The sequence below is a fragment of the Gossypium hirsutum genome, chromosome A03 (assembly GCF_007990345.1).
Source record: "Gossypium hirsutum isolate 1008001.06 chromosome A03, Gossypium_hirsutum_v2.1, whole genome shotgun sequence".
NCBI lineage: Eukaryota > Viridiplantae > Streptophyta > Magnoliopsida > Malvales > Malvaceae > Gossypium > Gossypium hirsutum.
In genome coordinates, this window is record NC_053426.1 from 107186797 (window position 1) to 107199405 (window position 12609).

Here is a 12609-nt window from a genome sequence, read left to right on the forward strand (position 1 = left end):
ACTAATCATAACAACATGAATAAATAGATTTTTATTTAAAATCCACGCATGTTTGCGATGGTGATTATGAAATAAAGAATCTATTAGGATGTTTACAAGTTTGTCTTACTAGATTTGCTACATTCCCCGAAGTGAATGTAAACATAGAGAAAATAAAATATATACTAATAGACCACTAAAAGTAGGAACATAGTAATAAATAAGAGAAAATGAGAGTTCTCAAGATAACTTTTCAAATGGTAAAAATAACTTATGTTATCAATGTGATATGAAAGATTATTGGCCACATATGTGGCGTATGCCCAAATATTTTGTTTCTGTTAATATTCTTTGAGAAATGATATCAAAATGTACTAATGAATTCTATCATTACAGATAGAAAATATTTATCTTATTTGGTACTTAAATAAACCAATATTATTCCAATATTTGGTAGTACAAAATTAGTCGAAAGCTCCAGAAAAGCTAATATATTAATACCCTGTGATGGTTAATCCATTGGTTTTAAAAGATATTCATAATGGATCTCATATGGAGATTGTGAATGAGGAAAATATTAAATGTCATATGAATAAAAAAAGGGATTGGGTTATTAATTTATAATCTTTGTGATATTCTTTTGTCATCATCCCTATTAAAGGGGTTGAAAGCAAAATATTTGATTGTGAAAGATCTACTTATAAGTAATAGAATATGATAATTCTATTTAAAGTTCATTATGGTTGGATGCACCTGAAGTTGCAAGTTTTTTTAAAAACTGAGTATACTCTACAATATTAAGAATAAGTTCCCAATTAAAATTACGTGGAAAAATATTACTAATGAGAAGTTGCAAGAGAAACTTATGTATGGAAAGTCATTGGTTATGTACCTGTTGTACAACTGGAAAATAAGATCCACTCTCAAAGTTTGATATTAATAGATTTTTGAGCATTTGAAGATTTTGGCATATTCCCTAAAGCGAATACTGCATATAATTATTTGGAAATTATATTTATTGGCTTAGTGTCATTATAGACTTTACATTGATTTACACATTTCCAGTAGTAAATATCACAATATTACTTATATGTGGATACAAAGAAAAAATAATAATAGTAAAAGTATCAATTTGTCACAATTTATATTGACATTGTTAGTACAATTGAAATGCATGTTAAAGTAAACTAGAAGTTTACTGATGCAAATGCATTTACTACTTGGCGTGACTAGTTAGACCATTCTGGATCATATATGATGCAAAAATTAATTGAGAATTCATATGGACATTCGTTAAAAAAAACCAAAAGATACTTTTATTTAAAGAATTCTCATTTGTTGTTTGTTCTTAATGAAAATTGATTCTTAGAAACTCGTTAGCCAAAGTCGAGATTTAATGTCTTGCATTTTTGAAATGAATATGGGCCCATTCATCCACCATGTGGATGGTTTTGATATTATATCATTTTAGTAGATGCATCTACAAAATAATCACATATGTGTTGTCAATTTGCAACCTGTCATTTGCAAGATTGCTTGTTTAAATGATTAATTTCAGATTATGCAATTAAAACAATTCATCTTGCTAATGTTGGTGAGTTTACATCCTAAGTTTTAAATGATTATTGCATGTCAATTGGGATAAAAGTTGAACAATATATAACTCATGTTCACACACAAAATGATTTAGCTAAATTGTTTATCAAATGCGTCCAACTAATAGCTAAACCATTACTTATGAGAACAAAACTTTCTATTTCTGCATGAGATTCATGCTTGTATCGATTTACATGTTGTACGCATCAAGTCAATAGATTATAAATACTCTCCATTATAACTGATTTTTGGTCAAGAGCCAAATATTTCCATCATACAATTTTTGGATGTGCGGTATATGCTCCAATTGCTCCGCCACAACGCACAAGTCATAATAAGAGAGTGGGAATGTTTATTTATATGAGTTTCCTTATAATATTTTTTAGTAATTAATTCGAGATTTAATTATGACATGAGTTGTCAGATTTTCCAACATTAGGGGAGGAGAAACAATAAATTGTAATGAGTTAGGGGGAGAGTAATTAAACCAGAAGTTCAATAAGGATAACTCATTAGAAGTTAACTATTAGATGTATTTACAACCTTAATGAGAATAACCAAGTGTTATATACCGTCTAATATTTTAATTTGAATCAAAGTCCCAGTAGGACAATCAGTTAGAATAAATAATAGATTGATCGGTTCCAAAGATGAAAATTATTTTAGATCGTCATATAGTCGAGGCGGGTGCTATAGAAGAGACCCAAGACATAACTAATAAGAAAAACTCCAAAAGAGATTCAATTACCTGAAATTGAATTTTAAAATAGTGAAAATAAGATATCTCGATAAGTTATGTCAATTTGAGAAAATGTGGAACCGAATAATAAAAGTGGTCAACAATGATTTTGCATGCGATATTATTATTGAAATAATGAAATAAAAGGAGGATCTTTAATAAATCTATTGAGAAATATAGATATGGAATAAATTGATCAAAATAGAAAGACGCAACTCAAGTACAATAAATTCGTAGAGTTTTTGGATCAGTAGTCTAAATATCTAAAGGTATAAAGGCAGTGAGGGTGCAATTGAAGTAGTTTTGCAAAAGCTGAATAAAAATATGAAGTTTTCTGCTAAGTCCAGGCATTGATTATGAAAAGATATAATATTCTTTTGTGGTGGATGTAATAACCTTTAGATATATTATTAAATTGACAATTCATAAAAGATTTAACTTGCGTTTAATGGTTATTGTTACAACCTTTTATGAATTACTATATAATAAAGTTTGTATTAAAATCCTTGAAGGATTTAGGATGTTAGAAGCATATTGAAATTCTTGAGAAATTATTCATTTATATGAATTGAAATAATTTGAATATATGTGGTAAATTGGACTTAGTGAATAGTAGTTGAAGGAGGATTATAAAATGATCCAAAATACCTATTTGTATTTTTATAAAAGAATCATGATTAAAGTTTGTTATGATTATTGTTGAATCTCCTGAAGAGATCAAAATATATTTCTCCAAATTTCCCTCACTCATGACTTTTAAAAGAATGGCAATATAAATGCTTATCAAATACATTCAAATAGTCATTTGAAAAACTAGTATTCGAGATTGAATATGTAGAATATGAGAAAATATGTGATGTTTTAATGAGGGGGTGTAACACCCCAAACCCGGCCCAGACGTTACGACCGAATCTAGCGTGTCACATTGAAGCGTTACTAGAAAAGTCATGTTTTTTCTAAAGTCTTCCTTAGTGTTTAAAGAATATCTTCGTTAAAGATTAAAGTGAATGGAAGCTGTGCACCAGGTAGGATGCCAGAAAAGGGGAGGTGAGTCAATTAGACTGTTTAAGTACCTAGCTCTTCCATGATCCAATCCTAGACATGCACACATCTGTTGCCACACTTTAAGCTTATTACTTGTCCACGCACAACAAACTATGTTTAAGTCTGTTTAAAATATTTATTTCCTTTGAAAACATTTACGTTGCGGAAGCTTTGCTCGGTTATCGTGATATTTTAAAAATAAGTAACTTTTATAAAACGCGCCCTAGAGCTAACCAATTTTAAGGAATCAATTTAAGTGATGTGAAACTCACGTTGAAAACGATTTAAATAATTTAAAAACCCAAAATAAAAATAATAGAGCGGCCTTATTACAACTTTAACCAACATAGAAATAATCAAAAACAAATACGAAATTTAAAAGGAAGCTAATTGAAACTTATTTAAAAACCAGAAATTTAATCTTCATAGCCACTCTGAATCCCGCCCAGCTCCAAGTCTACCAATAGGGCTCACCTGCAAGGATGAAGAGAAAGGGGTGAGTTTGGAAAACTCAGTGTGTAAAGTATCCCAACCAGAGCCCAAATCAGTTCAAGCTTTACTGGGCCTAAGCCCTATTCAGAAATCAGTGTTCACTGGGCTTTAGCCCATATCAATATTAATCTGGGTCATAGCCCCTTACAGTATCAGAGTATATTGGGCCTAGCCCATATCAATATTAATCTGGGCCATAGCCCTATTACAAGTCGAGATATATTGGACCTTGCCCATATTAACACAGTTGGGCACATTCAATACAGTTGGCCCATAACAAAATAGTCTCATATGATTAATGCATGATAACCCCATCCAACCCTTCACTTGCCTCCGTCCATCCCTACACTTCCTGTGGGGAATAAATCACTCACGCCATCCATACACTTACAGTGTTAGCACCGGTTGCAGCACTAACTATAATCCACAGCAAAGCTGCTTATATCAGAATATGTGACACAGCCACCAGAACGGGTTCATCCTCCATAACAAAACCCAACCCCATGCAGTATGACATGTATGCAGGATATATATAATTAACAAGGCATGTTTCAGAAAGACAGTCAGATTATAGCGTAAGAACAGCTATTTACCCTCGAGTGGAGTAATCGTAAACTTACCCCCCCTTCAGGGGTATTATGATAATTCTACCTTACAGAGGTATTTCAGTAATTTTATCAATCTTTTTAGGGTTTCATGTTCATTACAGTTATTAACGTATTAACAGAAACACTTACCGAGCGTTTTTACCGAATTGGGCCCCATTAACCCGTTTTTGGCCCATTAAGCCCAAATATACCGAAGTGCACGAAATTGCGCACTCTGCAATCTTACCATTGAAGTTACCAAAATTATCAATACAAATAATCCCACGAGCGCTCGCACGCTCGCAAGTTCTCGAAATGCCGGCTTTTCGGCATTTCGGCTTTCGGCTTTTGCCGATCTAGTCTACTAGTGGGTGTCGTTTACACACCTGATTTGTAATGATACGTTGGCGAGATCCACACACGAGTTTCCTACAATCGAGTTACTAATACGTCAGTCTAAATATCAAAAACAAGCTACATACTAGACCCCTTACCATATTCGGCCAACAATGCTTTAAACCCCAAAGTTCTTACCTTTCTGCTGAAATATGGGCTAGATCTAGATGTCCAACCGAGTTAACCTTTAATCCCTTCGCTCTATTCCCCCTTATCCACACTAATGCTTACACAACCAAACAGAAAGAGGCACAAAACCCTTAGTCCAAAACGCTAGTGACCCATAAGGGTTTCGGCTTTTCTTAACTCCCGAAATAAAGAAATAGTTTCGAAAACTTACCACCGGTTCCTTCAGCCAACGATTCCACTTTAGTTCTTATTCAATTCTGATGTAGATCTAACCTTCAAACCCTAGCAGAAGTCGATCCTTTTCTGGTCTAAAGATTAGGCTATGCCCTTAAACTATGGGGTTTTCGGCTTTTTGAAACAATGAAGAAGATGAGATATGAGAGTTTTGCAGTGGCTTTGTCAACAGAACTTTAAGGTTTAGAAGAAGAGAGAATCGGCCACAAGATGGAGAAGAATCAGAGGGTTTGGCTAGAAGAAATCGGCATAGAAGAAATATAGGCTCTCGGGATTTCGGCTTTTGTGCATAAGCTTAGGAACAAATGATTAGAAAGTAGAGATGAGTAAAATAGTAGAAGGATTCGGTTATAGGGAAAAAGAAGAAGAGAGAGTAGATGAAGAGAAAAGAAAAGAAGAAGAAAAAACTGAATCCTAAAGGCCAAAATATACGGCACTTATTAGCTATGGCCGAGTGAGTGTATTTCGGCATAAGAATTCCAATTCCCCGAATTACTCCTTGATTTTTGGCCACATTCAATATTTGAATTTCATTCAAACTCTTGACCGATCAGCCCACCGTTTGCACTGCCTCAGCATGCTCCTGATCAGACCTCAACTCCTTCCCCACGCATGCAGCAAAAATCTTAACCTTGCGTGTCCGAGATGAGGCTCAAACCCCAAACCTCCATCCGCCTTACCCCTTAGCCCAAGCTGCTGGCCACTGCACCACGCTTTCTCCTTTACTAATAAATGGTTACAATTAATTATAAACCTTACCTGCTTTAGTTCTGGCCCGCTTTAAAAATAAAACCAAATTCGCCCGTGCAAGGACTCGAACCTACGCCCTCTCCGCATGCCCAGCACGCTGCTGCCACTGCGCCACAAGAGTTCCTTGTGGCAAACTCGGTCGCAACTATTCTTAAACCTTACTTTAGTGCGAGCTGGCTTCTAAAATAAAAACAAGCCTTTGCATGCGCCAACCCTCAAACCTAGGCACCATACCACACTCCCAACGCCTCTACCACTAGACCAAACTTCCCTTTGTGTTACCTTTTAACCCCAACTATATATAAGGCTTCCCTGCGTCGTTCCCTGATATAAGGGAAATAAAACACTTTTGCACATGCTGAGAGTCGAACCCCAACTCTCCTTCCCACCACCTAGCATGCTAACCACTAGGCCAAGTACGCTTCTTCATGATTAGTCTTTCCCAATTTATTTTATAAGCCTTATGCCCAGATTCCCTAAGGCAAAAATTAAAACAATTTTTTTTCCTAGAGTTTAAACACCAAGACAACAATACTTTTATAAATATATATATTTTTTCTTATCTAATAATAATAATTATAGTAATAATGATTTTCATAAAAAAATTCAAACATACATACAGTAATATTTTTTTAATAATAATAATATCCAAATTATTCGGGCCGTCTTCTACCCGATCCCAGACCAAAAATCGGGGTGTTACAGGGGGAGTAAATACGCGTTGCACTCTTTTTCCCTTAATCGAGGTTTTGTCCCATTGGGTTTTCCTGGTAAGGTTTTTAATGAGGCAACATATTATGCGTATTTAGATTGTGTACTCTTTTTCCTGCATTAAGTTTTAATCCCACAGGGTTTTTCTTAATAAGGTTTTAACGAGGCACATTATCTATCAATGGACATCCAAGGGGGGTGTTATGAATATATTATTAAGTGAATGTCTATCATGATCAAGATAAAGTTTTAAAGTACTTTAAATTCTAATAGTTATTAGAATTGGATCTCTAATTCTTTTATACTTCTTATGCATATAAATAGAGATTATGATGAAACATTGTAATCACCCCTTTTGATTAATAAAGTACATTCTCTATTGCTTTCATATTTTCTTTGTTCTTTATTCTCTCCATCTCTCTTTATTTTATAACATTTTTATTTTTTTTGAGTTTTAAAGAGTTTTTATTTTTCATAAACTTTTTACTTTTTGAAATTATAATTTTAAGATTTTTACCTTTTTCTAATATGATTTTTTTTTGGGTTTTCTAAGGCAGCAATGGGCATTGGGAAACCCAAATGTTTTTTAGTATTCAAAACACTTATTTGGGTAAAAAAGACATGGGTGTATATTATTTGGATAATAGATTATTATTTTAATATTATTTTTGTAAATTTCCGAAAAAACCAACCATAATTTTCTAAATAATCTAAGCCATTATATTTTTCTAAATATAATATTTTTAAAAAGTACTCCATCTTTCTTGTTTTAAGAAAATTTTTTGAAATTAACATTCATGAATTATTAGTTTTAAATACTTAGATCAATTCAATTTATTAGTACAGCATTATTCATATTGATATGCATTGTTCGTATTTTATTAATAATATAGTAATAAGAAATGTGCATTAAAAATAACAAGTAAATTAAATTTGAAAAATATTAAAAAATAATTAAAATAATATTTTATATTAAATAAATATTATTAATGAAAATATTGCTAACATTATATTTTTTATAAACATTATAAAAAAATGTTAAAATTAAAGCATTTTAAATTTATATCAAAATTTAATACTTCTAATCAAATTAAATAAAAATAACTTCTTCTTTTTTTTGTATTATAATGTCAATAAAAGATGTTGCAATAAGCTTAAATTTCACTATAATATATGATTTATATTTTATATTGAATTGATTCCAGTTAAAATTACTCGAATATATATTAATTACGATTTTACTTATAATTATATTTATAAACTACTTAATATATATCAAAGTTTGATTAATTAAATACTCAAAAATGATAGTGTTGGCGTGTGGGAGCAGAGTGAGGGCAGCTCATTGGAGAAAAACCCCATCTAAGTGTCAGGTAATTGCATAAAAATGGTAAAAATTGACATGAACGCGACTCCTCTCTTGTGTCCATCCTTGAAAAAGCAATAATAATTGTATCATTGCATTAACATGCTCCAATACATGTGGGAGAGGAAAACTCCAATGGAAAGAAACAAAGTGGTAGAGAAGGAAGAAAGGGCAGTGGGTCACATCATTCTAACAAATTTTAATAAGACTCCATTTTTTTATTAAATTTTATTTGTTAGATGAAAATAATTTGTTTATTTGGATAACCCAAATTTATATTTAAATATTATTTTGATTATATGTTAGGTCTACTTATATTAAGTTTGGATGTCCTTTTTACTTGTTTTAAACCTCTAGTATGTTTATATTTTTATATTTGAAATTTATTAATGCTCTCACCATAATTAAAGTTTGATTTTAATACAAATATTAACTAAAATTAATTGCAAATAATTTTACTTTGCTTAATTGATTAATAATGAAATTTGATTTATTAACAGTTTATGACTATAATTTAAAGGGGAAAATCTCAAAATTATGCATCAATTTTAATTTAATGTACAATTATGTATATAAATTTTATTTTGGTACACTTATACATATGCAATTTTAATTGTGGTTCACATGTATACTTAAAACTTTAATTTTGATTTAATCATACAAATTTAAAGAAATAAACAAACCAATTTACTTTTATATTGGATAAATATAATTATTTATGTATACAATATATAAACATAAAATAATGTTATATCAATAATTATGTTAATATTTAAAAGAATTAGATCAAATCAAAATTCATGTAAACAATTACATATTAAACCATAGTTAATGTATAACTTTGACATTTATTTTTAATTATTTCATTATTTAATAGAAATTCACCTCAATTATTAACCGAACCCCTCTGCCCCAACATGTAACATTCGTCTCAAATAGCTTTATATGTTGAATTTAGTATTTAACTTCATTAACACACGGATGATTATTTTATATTTTCTTTCTCCAGATTAAGTTGAGCTACATCATTAATACCATGGTAGTCAATACCATATTGGTTACTAAAAAATTCTGATGCATTTTGATCCATTTTGACTAATGCCAATCTATATCGGTGTATATTGATCCATTATATGTAATTGAAATATTTTGGTACAACTCACCACTAGCAGGAGCAGATTACTACCACACACAACTAACAAGCAACTCTTGTGATTCAAACCCACGATCGTGGGTATCAGATGAACACCCTCGACCAATGGCCAAACACCCCGGTTCGAAAGACAGTAGTACATCCACCTATACATTACTGATAAAATAGTTGTTATTACAGTGTCAAGAATCAGTAAGTTTGACAGTGAAAATTATGCATTCAGTCACAGAAGAAAATGTAATGACCATGGGCATGGATTCTCACAGTACAAAGTTCAATACATTTTGGCATTTAACAGGAGAAATGACGAAAAGACAAGGAATTGCTGAGAGGGACGAAAGGAAATACCAATTATCCACTAAAGAAAATTCTATTTACGACATCGACAGGTAATGCATAAGCTGGATCAATGGCTTTCAGTCCTGGATAATTGAGAAGTGAGAGTCCTACAACAATAGCGAGCATCATAAACAGAATTACGCATGTTAAATTCATGAAAACAAACAAATAAAACAATGGCAACGAATGGGCAGAATGGCAGTAAATACAGCAACTCCGAATATGTGTGGTAGACATCAACAGCATCATCGGGTCTATCTGAAATTCCACCATTTTCCACATCCTGACAGTCAAGATGAACTTAACAAGCTTTTCCTTGTCTATCCAGTGAACTCTGTCAATCATGATCAAGCTAGATAGAACCCACCATGAGTAGCAAACCTAAAAACGATTCGGCAACATCACAGTGAGAAGAGGCAACTAAGGATAAAGATTCTGTTTAAACTTCAACGAAATACCCACATCAGGGAGTTTCTCAGGGCGGCCATTAAGACCTCCAGATTTGACTTGCCGCTCACATAACCACCACCCGAGAAGGTCCTTATCAACATAATGCAGAGATCCCGTAAGAGCAAGAGCTCCCACACAACAGAAAACTACAGTCATTATGCATAAATAATATCAACACATTTTCAACAAAGATTATCATTGTTGTTAAGAGTGCTGTATCTTAAGCTCATTAGTAAATAAACCTAAAACCATAAAAAATAAGCAATCTTCATTATGAGTCTGTAAGTAAAAATGTACACTACAAATGATCAACGAGATTAACATACTTTGCCCTGCATGAGACTCGCCACCAGGTGTGCATCCAAAGCCACCATCTAGGTTTTTGCAACTCAGAATATAGCTAACAGCCTTCTCAACATTGATTTTATCCAGACAACATAATATTGAAAGGCAACAGATGGCAATATAAGAGAACCTAAACCAATCAAACCAATTTGGTAAAAAGAGGATTTACATCTAAAAGTAATAAACCAGAAAATAAATTAGACAAAGATATAAAACAAATATAATTGCGGAAGAACGTATACCGCGTATCCACCTCACCCCACATGTCGCCTGAAAAGGATCCATCTTCATTTTGCAACCCAGTAATATCTAACTTAGAGACTTGAGCAAAACAAAAAGTACATGAAGACACTATACTCTCATAAAGCCAACCATAACCAGTCAACAAAATTAGGAACAGCATAAATCAAAGTTATGCAAATCATTTTAAAACAATTCTGAAAAATAGATAATCATAACATAATAATAGAACTCTCCAGTGAAGAGAATATAATTATAACAAAATAACATAAACTCCCCAACGATGAGCAGATAATTCCATCAAAAGAATATATGACAGGATACAAGTTGCAACCTTATCAATGTCAAGAACATCTAGCTTGTTGAATAGGGCAAGCACTTGTACAGCACTAAGCGTATACAGTATATGCGGATCATGCCCAATATTGCCAGAAAAACCACCTGTACGAGAAAGTACCATCAACCTCCTTTCCTATTATGATTTATGATCCAATTAACTTAAATATAAATTGTTTTTTATTTACACTGACAACATGAGCTTTAGGAGATACCAGATTCGTGTTGGCACTTCAGGATCCATGAAATAACTTCATCTACATTAACAGAATCAAGTTTCCCCAGAAGGTCTAGGGCTGTTAATCCCCAATATGCACCATTCATTCTAAGATGGTCCATCACCACCGATTCAAAACTATCCTTGTTCTACCAATAAACAACCTCAAAATCATAAACTTCACATAAACAAAAAATAAAAACTGGGATAGAAATGAATTTGAAATTGTAAATGAAAAACAAAAGTTCGATGAACTACCTTTTCAACAGATAAGATGTACTTAAAATGTTTGTCAACTGCCAGCTCCGCCATCTGCCATACGTTTTCCACAACATTCAAGAGTTTGAGAATACAGAGATTATAAATATTAAAATAAAAACCCAATGAAGGTGCAGTTAAAATGTAACAAGTTTCTCAATAAAAACAAGGGTTTACCTCTCCGTTACACGGAATCGGCAGTTAGGGGTACCGTATCGGTTTCGATACGGAATCTGACACTGGTTATGGATCAGATCCGGCGAAAATCGACGGCCGCGGCGGTGGAAGAACTGAGAAGAAAAGGGAAGAAAAAACCAGGAGGAGGAAAAGAAGCAAAAAAAGGGTTTACGAGAGTTCGGGGATTACAATTTCCTGATCCTAACACTGTTTGAGCCTTGTTAGGCCCAAAACAGTGGTTTCTTCACCAGTTGCAGTCCTCAAATTTGACTTCCAAATTCCAATTCAATTCATAACGCAAATTACACAATAACGATATAATTAGATGTGATCCCGGGTGGGATGAGGTTGTACCGATTCTAAACATAATATTAATATATTTTATATTTATTTCAATTTATTTTAATTTAAAATGTAAAGTTAAAAATTTTATTTAAATTCATTAATATTTGTAAAAAGTTAATTCAATCTTATTTTAGATCGTTTATATTATTTTTTAAAATTTTCCAAAAATATTTATATTATTTTAATTTAATATTTTTTATTTATTGAAAATTTTTATATAAGCATTTTAATATTATTTTAATATTTACATTAGAATAATAATATATATTTAGTATAGGTTTATTTTTTTAATGTGTTATAAATTATATAATATATAAAAATAACATAATATAAAGTATTATAAACTTAAAAACGGGTTACGCCAGATTAAGCTTGAGCCTTAAATGTTCAAGTCCAAGCCCGACCTGTATTTTAAACAGGCTTAATTTTTTTTTCTAAACCCATTTTTAGGCTTAATATTTTTACCCAAACCTTTCCAAATTTCGGATGAATAATGAACAAGTCTAAATATAATCTAGGTCAAACTTCACTCATTATCACTAAGTTATTAGTAAGTTTACATTTGGTCATTTAACTTCAGAAAGTTACAAAATCGCCACTGAATTATTCGAAAATGTTTATTTAAGTCACTGAGCAGTTAAGTTTTTTTTAATCTAGCTAATGAGCTCCAAGCGACAATTCTATGATTGGCACGGTGGATCATAACCCATCGACAAGTAGAACATA

General features: G+C 32.0%; 1 protein-coding gene across 1 annotated transcript; it reads right to left on the reverse strand.

Annotated features, from left to right (window-relative positions):
• Positions 1-9387: 9387 nt before the first annotated feature.
• Positions 9388-11877, reverse strand: LOC107886840 (geranylgeranyl transferase type-2 subunit beta 1). The gene is given in 9 exon segments (XM_041101190.1): positions 9388-9812; positions 9815-9896; positions 9978-10111; positions 10292-10440; positions 10553-10619; positions 10875-10991; positions 11102-11252; positions 11362-11415; positions 11539-11877. Coding segments are annotated over 8 exon segments (984 nt in total). The 5' UTR covers positions 11539-11877; the 3' UTR covers positions 9388-9582.
• Between the last annotated feature and the right edge of the window lie 732 nt (positions 11878-12609).